Here is a 19,512-nt window from a genome sequence, read left to right on the forward strand (position 1 = left end):
GTACATAAAGTAGATACAGCTGTCAGGCTTAATTGTACACAAAAGCGTGATGGATAATGACTGAAGATAGCTGACTGTGTTTATTGCATCACTTTCTTTTACGGCGATCGGCGCAGGCGTTCCACGCGTCGCTGCAACAGTTTTTTATGACGGGACATAATGTGATGGGCTTTATGTCTTTTTTTTTTTTTTTTTTTTGTTAGTTTGTTTCTTTTTTACCTCTTCTGTGGTTGGTAGTAGATTGAAGACCACCGTGCTTTGTCATTCAGACAGGGTGGGGGATGTGTGTGTGTGTGTGTGTGTGTGTGTTGGGGGGTCAGGATGTTTATGGCTGGGGGTTGGGAGGCAGGGTTAGCGGGGTAGCAGGTGTCCACACAGAGTTAATGGATTCGGGAGGGGGGTACATGGGGGCACTTAATATATTGGAGGTGTGTGTATGTGTGTGTGTGTGTGTGTGTGTGTGTGCATAGCCTGTTATGAATTTTAGGATCTGTTTTCCTTTGTCCCTTGTTCTGACGGTTTTGTGCCATATTTCCTATATTTTTCGAAATATCCAATGAGATTTCTCACACAAACACGTCCCTTTGGTTCATACAGTCATACTTCAACTTCTGCTCATCACAGTCGACACCACCCGAGTCCTCTGCCATGCTCTACATGTTTCTATGCTCTTAAGAACCTTTACTTCACAACTCAAGAGTTTAAGTCCAGATTTTTGATTTAAAGAAGTTAATTTTTCACTTTAGCCTTTTGGACAGGGTGGCAAAAGAGGCGCTTCGCTAAGTGTCTCATGCTCTTTTTTTCCTCACTGTTTGAATTATTTATTCACGGTATATGGTTGGTAAGGAAGTACCTCACGCACTTTCAAGGTTTTAATTAAATTTATATGTCAGGATGTTGCTGTGAAAGTGTCATACGTGACTGTGTTGCAGCCCTTCACACTCTCCTCCCCTTCTGGACTTTTGTTACGCTGCTGCAAAGCTGAACACCCTCATTCATGGAGTTATTCTCTTGCAAACGTCCGAGGTAATTGTATTTACACTTCCTGACCTTCGAGTTGACGGGCGAGATGATAAAGCAACATGTGGCATTTTATAGATTCCTCCTCTTCAAGGTGAGCAAAGAGAATGCAGCTAGTGGAAAAACAAAAAAAAAACAAAAAACATTTGATTGATTGAAATTGCTTCATTGTGTGGTTCTGTTTTTTTGACGAGGATCAAAAGGATGATTGTGTGCAGATTACCCACTTCAAACGATGAAATAATAAAACCTGAGAAACTCCTCTCTCTTTGTGGCCCAACAGGAAGCGAAGCAGCTGAGGGTGTAGGAGGGGAGGATGAAGAGGCAGCTGTTCTCCGAGAAGGAGAGATTATGATTCTGCTCGTTGCTGTTGACTCGATCCGCAAATACTACCACCGCCGAAAGTGGGAAGGAGGGAAAATATGAATCAGCCCTCTAAAAAAGAAACCAAGTGAGGCCCCTACGCTTCGTTACGATTACAGTGCAGCGGCCGCTCACACCTCCAGCATCGCATCGACGCACAAGTATGAATTAGCTTTGAACCCCCCCTCAGCGTCTCCATCCTGCCTCACCAGCTGTTGTGAGCGGCGACGCAGGTGGGGTCATGACTGCCGCAGCCCCGGAGGGGGGGGGCTCATAAATTAGGAGTAGTTAGCATAGTGGGAGCAGAGGACAGCACGGCCCAGGTGTGATTCAGAACAGTTCAGGGAGAATCGGAGACAGGAGCGGAGCGGAGCCGCAACGACAAACATCACACATGCCTGCAGTATGAGGGCTGTAAACATGACGTCCTGAGAGGGAGGCGAGGGAGGGAGGTTTTTTTTTTTTTCCTCTCTTCTTTTTTCACTCTTCGTTGGAACACCGAACAGCACAGGAGTGAATGCATGTCTGTGAAAGTCAGTGCTCACATAGCAGGACCAAAAACCAACAACGTTTTATTTGCACACCACGACTCCGACTCCAGAAATTCAGTATTTTAGGTAAAATCACAGATTTGCTGGTTTTTACTTGACTCAATTTCAAAAAAACATGAGGTTTTTCCTGGTTGTACTACAGCATCTTATTGTATAAAAGAATGTTTGAATTTGAGCAGCGTGACTGCTGACTGATATTTTTCCACTGACTTGATCACAGTGATTTATTTGAGACTTGAAATCTAATCATTTATCCCATCATTTCATTTGGAATCACTGTATTTACCATTTTTTTTAAGGACCGCAGGCAGCAGCCAGTAATCTTGGCATGGCGTCCAGACCTTGAACTGATCGCCAGACTGTGTTCATCAGTAAAAATCTATTTTTGACTGCAGCCACTTATTTCCTGTAGTCTTGTGATCACTTTGAGGTTGCCAAGTACACACTTCAGAAAGTTATTGCTTGCAGCCAAAAAAAGAAAGAAACGTTTTTAGAGGTGCTTTTAGTAGGAGCGAACTGGTCATTTCTCTGCAGCCTTATGTTTCTCACATTCACTTCAGGAAACTAAAACAAGACAAGATAAGTGTGTTTCCCTCAAATGTCAAGCAGTTCCTCTTCAAACCCAGCTCCTGTCTCAGGTTCGAAAACCAAAGTAAGAAATTTACATGGGAATTCTTTGTACTCCTGTTGGAGATGAAGGGAGGGGGGGGCTGAATCTGCAGCACATTCATGCACTATACATGCATGTGTCTGCTTCATTATGTGTGATCTGCTTTCTGCCCGCGGGCTGTGTTTCTTCTCATCTGAGCTTTCTGAGAAGCGCGGTGTCAGGGAGTCCTCTGCCACGCTCCGGGCTCACGGAGACTCCCTCAGTAACGTTTGTCGCTGAACGTTGCGGCGTGAGCCTCTCGTATGTACTCCGACCGGCGCTGCGTGGGCGCGCCGGGCAGTTGTACGCGTTCGTCAGCTGATGGAGTGACCAGCCTGGTCGGCCAAACTGGCCTCATATGGGACGAACGACTTTCCAGCTCTGATTCACACTTTTAAATCGCCACGTCAGACGAAGCTTCCAGTTTTCCTAGAAGTCATTTTTTTCAAGACTGAAAGCACAAGTCTCCTTTGTTTGTCTTTTAAAACATCCTCTTTAATGAATTAGGCTGTCAGTATGGGGTTTGTTGAAGCTTCAGGAGCTGGAAAAAAAACAGAAGAAGAAGAGGGTCAGAGGTTGCTAATGACAGGCCTGCTACACTGATTTCTGCATTGTGACACAGGCGATGATTATCACTGCGGGGAGGACAAGGACTGGAAGAGCAGCGAGAGGATGAGGCCTGAATTGCAATGTTTGATGCTGTCTAGAGCCCCTCTCGGAGTCGGCGCGGCGAGAGACTTGTGGGAAAGAAGTGTGGGGATTCTCATCAGTCCATTACATGGTTTCCATTAGGGTGTCATGATTACTCAGTGCCGTGCACAAAGAGCGAGAAGCCAAACATTCACTTTCTTGCTCAAGGACAATGTGAAAGGTTTTAGTCTCTCGAAGCAACAGCATTTTGCGATAACTCAAGCATCGGTGTGGCGACAAATTGAGTTGCCATGTCAAAAAACAGATAAAGCATTGCACAAAGGCAATTCTGCCTTCCGCAAGGCCACGATATAATGGAGCACATGGCGGTTTATTTTACTGTACAGTAAAATAAACCGGGAAGCAGACAGCTTGCCGTGTAACATGGTCAGATGTTAATGTTCTCCGTCTCGGGAAAATCTCTCCTCTCCCGCTTTTTCATCTCCCTCCCTCCAGTTTTCCCTCATCTTGGAATCTCTGTCTTGTTCACACTCCTGCTCAGTCTGGTAATGATGTTAACGGGGTCAAATGCTTTCGGGGGCCTAGAGGGAGAAAGACACAGAGTGATTTTGGAGAATGGTTAACCGGTGCTGAGAAGTGTACTCTGATGTTCCTCGTCTCTCTTTCTCCCGTGTTTACTTCGTTTTGCATCACATATGTGCAGCACATAAGTCAGCCAGGACGCTTACATATTCACTTAGTTGCTTGCATTTTTGCACAGAGCAAAGTGTTCCTCACCTTGTGTGCGGCTCCCGGGTGGAAGCTGCCATTTTCTCCTCAGCTTCCCGCCTCTTCCTCCTCGCCATGTGTGATCCTCCGCTTTCCGCTCGCCACCTTGTTGCCTTCGAATCGTGAACCAGTAGATTATTCTAAACCTCCAATACTGACGAAAGGCCCCCCCCCATTTTCTTCTTTACTTTACGTCTAGCATATTCGTATAGTTTATATTTCATCGGCGAGACATTTTACTGCCCCTTCTCCTCAATTCTTTGGGATGGATTTTGCTTAAAAGCCTTGAGGTTAGGGGTTACCTTTCAATCATCGCATTAAGAGTTGGCAATATCTCAATAACTTGTTTCAATCAAAGCAGGCCTGTCATGTGGTGTGTGTGTGTGTGTGTGTGTGTGAAGCGATGTACATTCCGGACTGGTACGTCTCTGGACCGCTGTCAGCGTCCTCTATTTTACTCCACGTCCCGCGGTGCATTTTATTATACACCTTTCTAGGTGTGTAATTATAATGTGCCGTAGAAGAGTGATGATTCGAGGAGGAGGCATGAATACGAGTGGCCTCGCTGCCGTTTCCACTGAGAATAAGACACTGGCCACAAATGATTGGATTAGTGTTTAACCCCCCCTCAGCCCCCACCTCTCCACTTAGCTTAATCCTCTTTGCAGATTTGTGTGTGTGTGTGTGTGTGTCTGAATGTTTGTAATGATTTTCTCCCATTGCTTTTTATGCGCCGACTGATAAATCACAAGGTCAGCTTGTTCCTGGTCTTTCACAGTCGTCTGACATGCGGCACATGTTTCCAGCGGGACGCTGTGGTGTGGGAAGCGACTGGAAGCTCCCGATAAGAGACGAGATACAGAAGTTAAAGCACCTCGGAGAGGGAGGGCGGGAGGAAGAGGAGGGGCAGCAAGACATCTGCGTTATGCAAAGACGGGGCTTTAATAATGGAAAATCTCCAGGCCTTGTTGAGCAAATACGGGCACTTGGGGATCCAGCCATCGTGGCGAGAGGTGAAAAAATTCTGGGAGTTTTTTCGGGCGCAGGATTAATGTGGAAGGATGGTGAAATAGAGCGATCAGTTGAGGGTCTGCAGGGTTTGGTATGTCATTGTCATCCTTTCTAAACAGCCTGCAGAGCGATGGGCACTTTGAAGTTTCACAGAGCTGCTTAAATCCCGTCTGAAAAGACGCAGAGAACCGCGAGGCTCCGAGAGCAGACAGGAATATACAGCGAAGGGAGGAACGACTGGAGGGCAGGACGGAGGGGAGGATTGATGACGGGTGAAACGTGGTGGAAGGCAGTGAGAGTAATCAGAAGTAAGGAGGCTTGTTTCAGGCGGATGACAGGAGACAGGCAAGCAGCGGAAAGCTTTTAGTGCACCAACACAGTATGAGTATATGAGGTTTTTTTTTTTAGGGAGGGCTGTATGAGTAATATGTTTCCAGCAGTTCTAGATGAGAAGCTGCAACATGAGAAGCGGTGATGCAGTGCTACGGCTCGGAGTTGGATGTGGGCAGACTGGACGCCGCCAGATTAGCAAGCTGACATCACGGAGAGGAAAAATAGAAAAGTCAGGTATTAGTCAGTATTGACGGCCCCCTCTCTTACTTCCTGCGTTGTATACGGCGCTCAGGCAGAGTTTGCTCGCTCTTCTCGCTATAGATTTTCTGTCAGGTTCGTTTTTTTTTTTTTTTATGTTCGGAGCGTTTGGTGTTTGTTCACCGTGGAAGTATTTCTTGTGTTTAACAGACTTTTCAAATGTAAGAGCCAAACGTGTGGCAAGTTAAGGCCTTCAGATTATTATGCTACGGCAGGTTTCCCCTTCAGGTTGATGGATTAGTGAAGCAAATGTGGCAAGCTGCCGAGATGTTGACTGATTGATTGATATCAACCAGCCTCCTATGGAGAGGAAGGTAAACAGCACCCAGAACGGGTTGCATCATCAGGTCCATCACAGGGCACAAAGAGTCAAATTAACTCACATCCACACCAAGAGCCAGCGAACTGGATCAACTGGAGTACCTGGCAAAAAAAAACCCCACATATGCACATGTAGAACATGTAAACTCCAAACAGAAAGCCCAACCAGGATTCAAACTGGAGACTTTCCCTCTGTGAGGAACGAGTGCAAATCACTTACCCACTGTCTGGACCTACAAAACTGGAAGATATTAGCTTAATTACTTGATTAATGAATAACCAAGATGAGCAGGAAGTTGTGGAAACAACATATAAAATGTAAGAAGACATACTGTTATTTACAGGTTTATTAAAAAATAGTCAGGAAACCTTGTATAGAGTTGTTTCCAGAGGGACACGACTCTCAGGTTGCTTTGACATTTCAGTGTACTGAGGCAAACTTTAGTTAAACACAATATTATCACTGGAATATCTAATGCCGCTCCTGGAGGAGGCTGAGACAGCTGGTGTGCAGATAATTGTGCCTCTTGACCAAAGAAGAAAAAAACTGCCCTTTCCTCAAGGACAAGGTTAAGAAATGTAAAGTTTCTGCAGTTACTATGATATAAACGATGTCCTGATTAGTCCTTTGGGGTTCTTCAGAAGAATATAAATGATTACTTTAATCAGTTTTCTCTTTGAATTCAGCCACAGTGCCATATCAAAGCACGTTGGCATACTAATTATTACATTTGCAAAGTTGCATATTTGAGTGAGATTATGTGTAAGGGTTTTATTTGTTCATGATACGACTGTGTCTGTGGAAGGAATGGATGCACAGGAAATCTAAATCAGACAAATGGTTTTTACAGATGTATACTCATGTGCACATACAATGCACGGCTAAGAAACTGCAGGCTTTCCGGCCATTGTCTTGTTCTGCAGCGTCAGTGAGCACAATCTGCTCCCCAACAAGATAACCTTTTACCACACGAACGGGACTCGCGCATGCTCTCGCATGGACACACATACACCGTCTTAAATGGACCAACACTAATAATAGTGAATGAAAGCAGGGGTGTAGTGTAAGTGTGTGTGAGAGAAAGTTACTATGAGAGGAGCAAAGATGTTCAAGTTAAAAAGCTGTTCCGGTGAATTATTAATGCCAGGCATTGTGCCTACGGACACAGCCTCTCACAGACTTACACACACACGCACACACACGAACACGCACACACACACAGCTGCAGTCCCCAGTTGCTCGTGCAGACAGGAAACAGTGCGCTTGTCACTCTGTCTGGATTTGGGGTGTGTAAATGCTCAGTTGTCTCGAGCCCCAATGAGAGGGATGTTTGTAGTTGTTCCCCTTGAATTGTGAATGTGCCGTGTGTGTGTGTGTGTGTGTGTGTGTGTGTGTGTGTGTGTGTGTGTGTGTGTGTGTGTGTGTGTGTGTGTGTGTGTGCGTGCGTACGGAAGGAGACTGAGGTAAGATTCACATGTGCTGTAAGTCTAAATATAGGCTACAAAGAATAGAAATAATCACTCTTCACTTGGGCTTTTATGCTACAATCTGCTCGCAGTTTTTTCGCAGCACTGAGTCCGTATTGTTTATGGTTCAGTTCTTTCCTTTTAAAGTTGAATTACATCTCTGGAAAAAGGGATGTTTTGAAGTTTATTCCTCACAGATTTCTTTTTAGATTCCGCTTTCAAACGAGAGCTGACAGACTGACAGACAGACATGATGATAAGCTCACGCAAACTCTTAGCTATTGAATAACTGTATGTTCATTTAGTTTTTAGCCATTTTAGCTGCTGAAACAAAAGTGTTTGTGTGTAATTAAACAGCAATTTGCCTGTTTGCCCCTTTCATAAATGTGGGGGGGGGGGGGGAATAAAACTTCTAGGTATCCATTTGATACCGAAATCACATTTCATTAACGGCGAATATTGTTTTTTCTTTTTACGATATGCTCATTGAGACACTTGGAGGTAAGAACATTCTTAAAAACATATCCATCTATTTTATTGATGTTTCATTTTAAAGCGCTTAAATCAATCACAGGGACGCAAAGTGCCGTCATAACAACTGGAATTACATTTTTCACGAAAAACAAAAAACTAATAGCACAAAAAAATATCACGAATACGAGTCCACCTCTCTGAGTGACTTCAGACCTGTGTTCGGTTCCCTTCACGGAAAAAATTCTCATTTGTAGTCCTTTGCATTAAGATCAGAATTATGGAGGTAAAAAGGGTTTTATAATCCATTTGGGAAACACCTGTACTCTCTGTACAGCCTGACACACTTGATATGCCCCGCAGGCTCATGTTTTACCGGCTCATGCTGACCTTTCTCCTGATTCCCAGATGGCTGCCTCTCACCTCGGCGGTGCAGCTGCAGTGGCGTCCTTGTGGTGGAGGGTTATCATGTGAGAGTGTGTAATCTTGGCGGCCGTGATTAGATCGCAGCTGTTAAAAAAAAAAGAAGAGTTTGTGAATTTTTTAAGTGGTTTGTGGTGTTCGGAAGCCGTGCGTTTGTGCGAGAGCCCACAAGTATACCTCAACCTCGGCGAGCACTACCCAGAATGCCTAGTTGCACATGTCGTACCGGTTCTGGATTCCCTGGGAGACGTTTGGCGCGTGAACTCTGCCAGTGTTAAATATTTAAGCTGCAGTTTTGTAATCCATGTTCCTTCTTTCTCCTTGCCTCCAACCCATCTGCTCCCGTCCTTGTCCCCCGTCCCGTCCCCCTCTCTCTCTCTCTCTCTCTCTCTCCCTCTCCTCGTCTGCAGCCGGTGTCGCCGTGGCCCAGAGAGTGGTGACGGTGCAGAGCGGGCCGCTGGTACGGACCGAGGGCTCCCACGTGACCATCTGGTGCAACGTGACGGGCTACAAAGAGGGCGTGGAGCAGGACTTCGAGTGGTCCATGTACCTGCCGTCGGTGCCGGACCGGGAGATCCGCATCGTGAGCACGGCGCAGTCGAACTACGCGTACGCCGTGTACGCCCAGAGGGTGAACAGCAAGGAGATCTTTGTGGAGAGGCTGAGCCGCGACTCGGCTCTGCTGCACATCACCAAAGTGCAGGCGAGGGACCAAGGCCTGTTTGAGTGTTACACGCCCAACACGGACGGGCGCTACCTGGGATCCTACAGCGCACGCACCAACCTCACGGGTGAGTCTCGCACACGCCGCCGCCGCACAGATCAAGGTTAAAATCAGCACTGAGCACTGTTTGCCTGTGCCGCATAAGCATTCGGTATAAACCGCGCTCTAATACTTGTTTTTCCTTGATGTTCAAGTTCACTTCACACAAGTGGAAGAAAATAAAAACTAAGCGATAACGAGATTTTTTAATGTCGTATTGATATTTTTTCTTTTCATCCCTTTGTGATTTCTGTCCACGATCAGTCACATTTATCGGTTCACACACACACACACACACACACACTCTAATGGCCATTGAGTCCATCTTGAATCTCAGTGCCTTGTTCAAGGACACTTAGGCAGATGGGCAGACATTGGATTGTCTTTCAGGGACAGAATTGGCAGTTCGATTCCACTCAATGAATCACAGTCGGCCCATTGTGCGATACGCAAACATAATTCAGATGTTTTTATTGGAACGGCCTCCGATGTTGGCAGAGGAAGTAAAAAAAAAAGAAAAAATAGTTTACTCACAGCAAAGTAACCTTCATGGCGATGTTGCTGTTGTAGCCATTCAGAATAAATTGTCTTGAATGTTGTGTTTTCAGGGCCAGGTTTTCCTGCTTGTCAATAGACTCGTGGTATCTCAGACATACTCGAAAACTATCCCGTTAAACTTGTGATGTATTTGACAGGAAATTTATACTCGCCAGAATAAACATGGATTTATTTATTTATTTGTATATAAACCTATGAGAATGGTATTATCATCTGAATCTGTGTCAGAAGTGAATTGAGTCTGTCGATGGTGCAGGAGCGTGTGATGCTATATCACCATGCTGAGGATCGTCTGCGTCCTTACATACTTCCATCAGTAACAGTGGGCATGATAGCAGCTTGAAATCACTTGTAAACTATTTGCGCAGCCTTCGGAGAGCTTGTCACAGGAAGTTAAACTCCTGTGTGGCAAAATCCCGCCTGCTATGACTGTGAAAAAAAAAAAAGCTCATATTCTCACACATATACACACACACACACACACACCTACGCCACATGAGATTATGGCGACAATACACTGACTTACATTCATTTTCTGCCAGCTAACTCTAATCTCAGTAGTTTACTTTCCCAGCTTTCCTCTAACCGCTGTTTGACCCTGAAACGCGTCGTTCCATAAACATTTATTGATTTCTCTGAAGCAGACCTTCGTTTTTTTTTTTGTTTTTTTTTTCCACCGCAGTGACGTAAGTCCTTGTGAGTTGTTGTGCAATCCGCATGCTTTCACACACGCTCTCCTCACCTTTCCGTTCCTTTACACCCAGCCGTTCCTGCCGTACGGTCGAGTGTGACTGCTTCAAACAGTCGCTCAAGTTCCTCCTCCCACTCCTCATTGTCCGCAGCCACATCCCGATCTGTCCCAGAGGCGCCGCTGAAGACCCAGCTGTCATGGCTGGCAAGTCCATTCCCTCCATAGCTCCACGCCTTTATCCTTCACATTGCTGACCTCCCTCTTAAGGTCAAAGAGCCCATCCAGCGCTGGAAATTGAAGTTGCGCTTATTCGTGTCCCAGTGTGCCCACGTCACGATCTGACCCCGAGAGCCGAGGAATCCGCGTAGTTCTGTTCTTTCTTTTGGATGCATTTCACGCCGTGAACCAGCTGAAGGGTCTGTTTCGCGGTAGCGGAGGACGTTGTGTTGCCAGGCCGATCGATACGGGTTGATTTTTCACGGAATGGGTGTTATTACTTGGACCTCGGTGGTTGTAGTTTCTGTTATGAGTGGTATGATATGAATGTGGGACAGGGCTCTGAGAAACGGCACTGCTGATAGAGCACTGTATTTATAGATCTGTGAGAGAGGGAGGGAGAGAGAGAGAGAGAGAGAGAGGTAGACTCAGATTGGGAATAGAGGTGTTGAGGGACGGTTATCTGAGCCTTTTTCTGTGTCCCTAACCTCCTAACCTAGTTTCAAAGGTCAGGAGCGCACAGCAGGGCCTCACCCATTCCACCCCCCGCCCTCCCCCCTCCCTCCCCCCTCCCTCCCTCTCCTGGGCTCTCGAGTCCCTCTGTGATCCGGCGGCAGCTGCATGAATCGCACAACTGTTGCGACCAAACAATGCCGCGCCCTCCCTCTCCTCTCCTCTCCTTTCTTTTCATCTCCTCTCCTCCATTCGTCTGTCTTTCGTGCCGTCGTGCGTCGGCCTCCATTCATCGGCCCGAGCCTCTTTCTCTAATTCGCTCTCGCTCTGATGTAATAAAGGAGGTCCTCTGCCGGCGCGGCGTTTCAAGGATAATGTCGGAAGACGGCTATAAGCGCGGAGCGGTACGGGAGGGAATACGGGAAGCGGTGATAGATGTGAGGGCAGACAGAAGGGGTATGTCGTAAGTGTCTGGCAGTGGGGGTGTTTGGGTTAATTGTAGGGGTAGAAGGGCTGCGTGGTAATCTGCGCCGTGAGGCCCGCATTACTCACGTCGATGTGTTTCATCCTTTTTTCTCTCTGCCTTTCAATACAAAGAGCAACATTTTAACCTGGAACATAACACCTGCTGCCTGAGGACAGCAGCAGTTTCAGTAATACACCTGGACGACACAATGACTGAGCCTTTTCATGTTTTCTATTGTGTCATATAGAAGCTCGCCGGCTGTGTGTGTGTGTGGTTGAATGCCTGAAAAGATACTTGTTTCTATTTGTATATCCAAGATGCTGTTTTAAAGTAAGTGAACAGCGAGAGAGCGTGTGTCTTTTATACCCTCTGTGATACTAAACCTAGATTAATCAAAGGAAACTGTAGCTCTACTCAGCCCCCGAGCACCCATAAAGCCTTAGGCAACGCTGTAATACTTCACATGTGACAAGAATAATTGGCCATCACAGCGCAAATTCTGGATTATGTCCGCTAAATTATGGAATGGCACTGGGATGCTGAACATCAGCATTATGTAACGCAGAGATAGGTTACTTTTTTGACACTTTGTTTGTTGTTTTCCTTCCAGTGTTTTGAATGGGGAAGCGAGCTAAATGATTGGCTTCTCTCCAGCTGCAGCAGGCAGTTGTTGTCAGAGAAAAAGCTCTGAAATCTTTGGGTTTCCTGCTCACAATCAAATTGCACGCAAGCAAATTCCAGCAAGTGGTTAGTGAACACTTTGGGGATATTGAGGAGCTAAAGCAGGAGTTATTTCAGAGTTAGTGGAGACCAAAAGCAGGGCTCAGAAGAGAGCGTCATGAGGAAAACAAGCAGGAGCAAATTGACATCTAATTAGTCTGTCCTTATCTTTTCTGTTGCTGGAAAAAGGGTAGAAAATCTTTCATTTGTTTTCTTTAGCTTTTGCATAAACCTACCCAGAAAACACCAAAAGCAGCCATGAATTAATAATTGCAGTTGATAGACTGCTGCTCATTTGTCTGTGTGTGATCCAGCACAGTCGCTCAGCTATCAAACAGTTTAAAAAATAAGGCCAATCAGACGGGCTTTAATGATTGTTTTCGGGTTGTTTATCGACTCCACGTCACATTGGGGGGTGATTCCAATAATTTGACGCTCGTGTTTGAAGCAGTGGCTCAAACATTTTTACCATGTCCCAGTATAAACTCAACATCTCTGTAGATCGGCAGATTAGAAGCCATTCGGAGATTGGCTTTAATAAATCCTCTACAATTTAACCTCCTAACATCACAGAATCGTTGTAGGTTCATCTGCGATGGAAATCTGCAGATCCACGACACTCGGATCCCCCCAGCAGTCACGAGTTCTCAGTCCAACAGTGCATCTGCAGAGTACAGTCAACTAATTGTCATGTTCAAGAAACCAGATGGAGATGATTCAAGCTTTGCGGCATGGTGCGTTATCTTGCTGGACGCAGCCCAAAGATGAGCACACTGTGGGTCTGCTGGGCAGCACACAGGCTGGGGAATCTCAGCAGCGCACAGTTTGGGCTTTAACGGTACCAAGACCGCTTTTACAGTCCTGTGTTGTGTAACGTAGGTGAGCCTGAGAGAAGCGGACAGTGCCAGTATTCTGCTGTTGGCTGAAAGCTCTGACACCCAGGGTGGTCCGTTGTTCAAGGTTTGATGTGTTGTTTATTTGGAGATATTCCTTTGCAAACCTTGGCTCTGACTATTGTATATTTGAGTAACTGCTGCCTTCCTGTCAACTTGAACTTTCGAGATTTGGCCTCGCTCACTGTGTGCTCGGCCTTTCTGTAAATATTCTGTGCTAAACCTGAGAAACGCTTGTAATAATCAGCTCGATATCAGAATATGTAGACACATACTGTATATATGTGCGCATATAAACTATATACCTTAATTTCTGGTATATTCCCAATCATTACCAACATTAGAATGTAAAATAATATCACAGTTATTATATTGATTGCGTAAGATGTATTCTTTTCCCTTGGTACTCTTTTATTTACTGCTCACTTGCTGATGGAACAACGAAAACTTAACCTTTGTGAGACAAATAAAGGATTATCTTATCTTTAGTGTTTGTGCAGCTTTCGAGTCGTATCATCTGTTTTGGCTTGAACATAAATTCAGACGCTTGCGGCCGGTGCGCTTTGTCGCAGCGATATTTGTTTGTGTGCTGTCTGAAGCTAAGTGTGAGACAAGACATGCGTTTAACCTGAGTGCCGCGCGGCACTTAAGTCAGAGAGTTCCTGCATTCATCCGCGCGCACCTCCATTTTCATAAATTACAGATTGGCTAAGGTCAGTTCTGTTGCACGTGAGTGTCTGTTTCCGTGCCTGTTTGCACATACGTGCATGTGACTGAGCACGCCGGTTTGACTTCCTCCCACTCATCAGATTGCAGAAGAAAAGGACAGCCGCCTGACATGGCCATCATGGCTGTCCTTATCCTACGCACCAGCCTGTGTGCGAGCGTGTCCAATAACTAGCAGCACAGCAAGCCCTCGCTGAGACACACTGCTCTTACTTGCCGAGCTCCCATATACCCTCACTGTCATAGAACGCAGCATCGGAGTCATGTCCTGGCAGATACACACACTCTAGCCTCCGCATTTGGCAGCAGGCGTCCATTTACTGTCTTGTAGTAACAGAGCTGGGAAAAACCAAAGCCTGGGTAAATTTTGGAACAAAGGCATTCTCGGGCCATTCTGTTTATTCACTGCCACTGGGTGAGAGAAAGGAAGAAAACGTCTATCTTCAGATGTGTGACACGAGAAAAAAATGACTTTGGCAGCTGGAGGTTTTGAAGAAAAGAGAGTGAGATGGATGTTGCGAAAAGGCAGAGATGAGGAAATTGGAAAAGAGAGGAATGGGGACAGAAACGGCGGTATTGGAAATGGGTAGTGGAGCGACGCTGAATAGAGTGTGTGACCAATAAATGATGAGCTCTTCCTCTCACTCCAATGTGATTGGTTACACCTCCCCGAGGCATTACCCACAATACAACCGGCGCTATAGGGGTGCGTTTTAAATAGTCTCTGCTTGATGTGACTCCTAAGGTTAATGCAGTTACTAACCGGCATACAACTTCTAAATGCAATTAGCCAGCACAAATTGAGGAGTCTGAGAAAGAAAAACGAAATGGGAAAAGGGTAGAGATGAGACCTAGAAATTTCAATTAAGAAAATAGAAAACTTATGGGCAGATCGTTTTCTGTGCAGGCTAAAGCAAAATACCACATTTTCTAGTCACGCCTTTTATTTTACTTATTTTTTATTAGTTAAATTCAGTCAAGTTCATAAAAAGCCATCCTTTCACATTCCTCATGGGCAAGAAATATGTTTCCGTATTGAAGCGAAGCCCACTCAGAGCCAAAACACAGCATTCTCTGTCCACGCTTCTTTACACTTGTAACCTCTGTGTTTGTGAAGAGAGTCAAGAGGCACAGGAGTGTTGATTTTTCTGTGCGTTGCTGAGGCTAAACACACATAAGCAGTCGGACTGGCTGAATCATGCTTCTGCTGAGCTCAGCATCGAGTGTGTGTGTGTGTGTGTGTGTGTGTGTGTGCGTGTCTGATTAGTGTGTCTCCCCTGCCTCTCTTTGCACTGGGGAGTCGGCGCTGCCAAGCCGCGCTCCCCTACTTCACTTAATGAGACAGACCCAGCGGGGAGACGTCCTCTCACTCTCTGTCTCTTACGCCGGGTGACACAGAGACCCCGCCACCCCTTTTGTGCATTTCCCTGTTCTCCATGCTGTTTTTCCCGACTGAATCCTGCTCACTCCATCAATTCAAGGCGCGGGATTCGATTCCCAGTCCTTGCCTTTTGCCCCCACCTGGTGCTGCTCATGCAGGTATATTGCTTTATCAATACAGCTCTTGATTGAGCTTTATCGCTGAAGAATGGCAGAGAAAGGGGATTGAAACCCCAGACCATGGTGAAAAACAGCCATTAAATAAAGAAGAATGGGACGCAAAGGGAATTCTTTTTTTTTTTTGTTTTTGACAAAAACTTGATCCCTTGTGTTGACAAGGAAAGATGAAGATGTTTTCACTGGAGGTGAATCACTGAGAGAAAGTGCAGATGAATAGTCAAGAGAGGCTGCAGCTCCGTGTCTCTTGGTATTGATTGGGAGCTCAGACCTGTGTGTGACCGGATCGCTTCATCTCTTTTATGCTTTCTTGCAGACACATTTGAATTTTTTTCATTCAACCTTTTCTGGCCTTATCATCTTTTGTGATTATTTTTTTTTCCTATCCTGATATTTTTGTCAGCTTGTGTGTCTGCATGTATATTCCTCTATCTCAAACTTTGAAATAATAAATATCTCCCTGATCTATTGACATTTGGGGTAATAATGACTTCAAATGGCCTTTTAAGTGTTTTATATTTCAGAATACATTTAAGTTTCGGCTAGGTTAAGGGCTGTACTAGGTATGTAAATGTAAAGTTAGAATAAGTAGCTAAAGAAGATGTTATGTCTGTGAGGGTTTCTCACTAAAACAGAGAGCCGTGTGTGTGTGTGTATATCCACATGCTGGCTCTAAGCTGCAGCCCAGGCAGGATTCCAAATGGAAAGAGATTTTATCACTGTGTCTGGCTCGCCATTTCCTTGCACATCTCATCTGCTTTAGTGGACAAGGCTTCCTGCTCAATAACATTACTGCCACTCCGACCAATCATAAGCAGACATGCTCATATAGGCACACTGGAAACAAACACAGTCACACACTGTCGTGGACCGTCAGTCAGGACAGATGTCGCGCCAATAATTGAGTCCGAGAAGAGCAATTCTTTAGTGCTCCCACCGGAGTGCACACTTCCCACTGAACATCAGTGAAGAGGGCTTTAACGACCCGGCAGACAATACAGCTGCTGTACTGTGAATAAAACACTGTGAAAGGTGCAAACGAGACGCCTTGATGCTCTGTAGTCCTGCAGGACGGCCTGTACCAGACTGCATATACATGTGCAAATTGGGGACACCTATGATATGTAGGTGGGAGATTTGAAATGAATTCCAAATGAGATGTTTTTGCACCAATCCTGCAGCCTCATTCTGCCTGTGCTGGTGGTGGGTAGGAAGTCCAATGGGAAATTGCATAGCTTAAGGAGCAGCAAATTCTACATTCACAATGTATCTTCAGACAAATCATCTCTACAAATGTTGCACCAGATTGTCTGATTGTGATGGCTGTTCACATTTTGCTCTCAGAACACTTGCAGTGATTTGGAAGTGCTGACCACACATTTTCAGTTTTCAGGCAGTCTGGATCTTGAACATATACACTGGTATTGGCATACAGTACAATAAATATAATGGAAAGTAGTAGAACTATAGATTCTCACAGATCTATGGTTCCTCAAAAACTGATTTATTAAAAACCTATAAGAGAGTAACTCAGATATGCAACATTAAAAAAGACCATTGTGTTCAAACTGATCTCAATTCAGAACTACGGTTTTTTTCTAAAATAGATGGGGAGGAAATCTCTGTTTGCTTCTGCGCACTACCACCAGATCAGGTCGGTTGTTTTTCCTGAATTTGCTGTTCACACAGTGGTGAATTTATCCCTCAGAACAACCAGATACAGGATATGGTCAATCACAGGTCCTACATGTGATCGTGAATCCTCCGTCGACGACGTTGAAGGGAAATCCATCCTGGAGCTGTTGCAGCGGGACGTGCGCTCTGCTTCCCTTCCACAGACATCCATACACAGGCTTACGATTTGTGACTGTTCCCCTATAAATATAAATGATGTCAACGATGCTCTACATTTAGCTAATCACCACAAGTTGTTCTAATGAGAAAGGATTTAATATGTTAACAAATTGGAAAAATGCACGTCTGTGCATATTTATTGGTGTGTGTGTGTGTGTGTGTGTGTTTGTGTATGTGTGTGTGTGTAGGTGTAATGTGTATTATTGCTTCTATATTGTGCCAGGGATGCACCACTATTCCTCTGGTTGATTAGCTTAGCTAAGCGCTAACCCTGAGGGGCCTGCTGCCTCTCCTCTGTGGGATTAACAGAGCACAGCCACAGTTTGAATATGAATTCCACATGAATATGGATGTGAATGAATGTGCTAATGAGTGTTTGTATTCATGTTGTTAAAATGTGTTAGGAAAGAGTGCAACTTGCAGTATAATAGCCGTGAGCAGTCATATGGTGCACGCTTTGGTCGTGGACACTCGGGCTGCTGCTGCTGAGCTCTTTGATGTTTATGACTGCTTTGAAGCTTTATCCCAGCACAAAGGGGACACCATGTTTTTCCTGGCCAAGCCGAACATCTGATAACCCCTCCTGACATGGACACAGACAGCCATCCACATCCATTTGCACACATTCACATGTAGAAGTGCAGATATTTACAGTTTCTTCAAGCACCCGCTGAACGCTGCTATCAGTGTTTTCGTTGATGTAACTCCCGCCAGCGGAGGTAGCGTCCTGGCATTGTTGGAGAGTGGGTGTGTGTGTGCACATTATTTTTTCTTACAATGCCAAACCACCAGTTGGCGTTGCGTTTCTCGCCACACAACTGGCCGTGGTCGCGAGCGCATAAGCTGAACTGCGTTTGGCTCTGCAGGATGCTGACTCTCAAAGCGTTGGCGGGAAAAAGAGCAGGCGACATATGAGGCAGCAGATGATATTAAATATCATTAAAAGCTGTATTAAAGGTGCTGTAGGCAAGGATTCCGCATCTCCGTCATCTTGCTTAGGGTTACCTAAGTAAGATGGCGATTTGAAACCCAGCACAGCCAATCCTGTCCTGTTTTCCTCTGACATCACGCCCTTACGCAAGTTAAGCCCCTCCACAAGAACGTGCGACGAACGCCCCTCGACCAATCACGGTTAGAGCCTCATGGGCTCTTCTGATTGGTCAAAGATACCTGGAGCGGTCGAGATTCCTTTTCAGCTCAGAACAGAGACAGATGGAAACGCTGCGCCCTCGCGGGTAAGTGCAGTTTATGCTACACTCCTAAAGGATTATCAATGGATACTCTAACATTTAATCTAAAGAAAACACAGAAAAATTAGCATTGACTAGCAAAATCCTGCCTACAGCACCTTTAAATGTGATTGAATTATCTTCTGACTGCTTCTTAAAGTTGTTAGAGATTGCACAGCAACTTTTTGTATGTTTTATATGTAATCTGAAACAAGTCTTGCAGGTGATTCTACAAAACAAATATTTCCACACTTAACAATCGATCGGCGCGGTCAGCACCTCTTACCACACAAAGTGTAATTATCTTTTATTGCAGTAGTGCTCCGTCATTCCAGATGAGATATATTGTCTTAAAGGACTTTGCACTGTTGGTCACATTCACTTCATTCATTCAGACGTCACACACCAACAATCTGCCATGTCGGGTGTCTGACCTTCACAACAGCAGTCTGGGATGCAGTGCCTTGCCCAGTGACACTTTGACTCACGGACGGAGCAAGTTGGGGGGATTGAACCACCAGCCTTGGACTTGATATATCATGCGTAAAGAAAGGCACAATTAAACTGACAAACTATGATACTGACTTAAAGATTAGCGTTGCAACCCACCTCACCGGCATGTTAATCACCACCTCATTATTTCCAATGGGAAAGCGGGATTTAGATAAAATGTCTGATGTAATGGATTTAAGTGTGGGTAGTAGAAGCAGCCTGGGGCTGTTTCTGAGTGCTGGTGTAGAAGAGAAAAGTATGAGTGGGGAAGCCTGGGAGCCTCATCTCATTTTGTTGAAGCAGCACCAAGGCGAGAGAGTTGATGGCCCTCAAGTTCCAACAGAGGAGCACAATGAAATCTGTTGTACGGCTTTTAATGCTTCACACAAACATCCACAGATATCAGAAACTTCAGAAAGGATTCCCTGTGCGTCAGGCTAAAGCAGCAGCAGGACTGTTTCCTCCCCGACAGTTGACTTGAGGGCAACCAAGAGACATATGCTGCCACCTGTGCCCTGGCGCCTGGGTAACCACCTTGGGATAAGGGCAGAAAGAGAGAGGGCATTTGATTGTGTGTATGTAAAGAGATGGGGAGCGGGGGATGAGGG

At 45.5% G+C, this 19,512-nt stretch overlaps 1 protein-coding gene across 1 annotated transcript in view; it reads left to right on the forward strand.

The window, feature by feature from the left end:
* The window catches only part of LOC115402708 (immunoglobulin superfamily member 3-like), a 34,466-nt gene that overhangs the window by 8,176 nt on the left and 6,778 nt on the right, over window positions 1-19,512 (forward strand). The window contains exon 2 of the mRNA XM_030111232.1: window positions 8,697-9,077. Within this exon, the coding sequence (XP_029967092.1) occupies window positions 8,697-9,077 (381 nt within the window). The remainder of the gene's footprint in view (window positions 1-8,696; window positions 9,078-19,512) is intronic.

This window comes from Salarias fasciatus, chromosome 16, assembly GCF_902148845.1.
Source record: "Salarias fasciatus chromosome 16, fSalaFa1.1, whole genome shotgun sequence".
NCBI lineage: Eukaryota > Metazoa > Chordata > Actinopteri > Blenniiformes > Blenniidae > Salarias > Salarias fasciatus.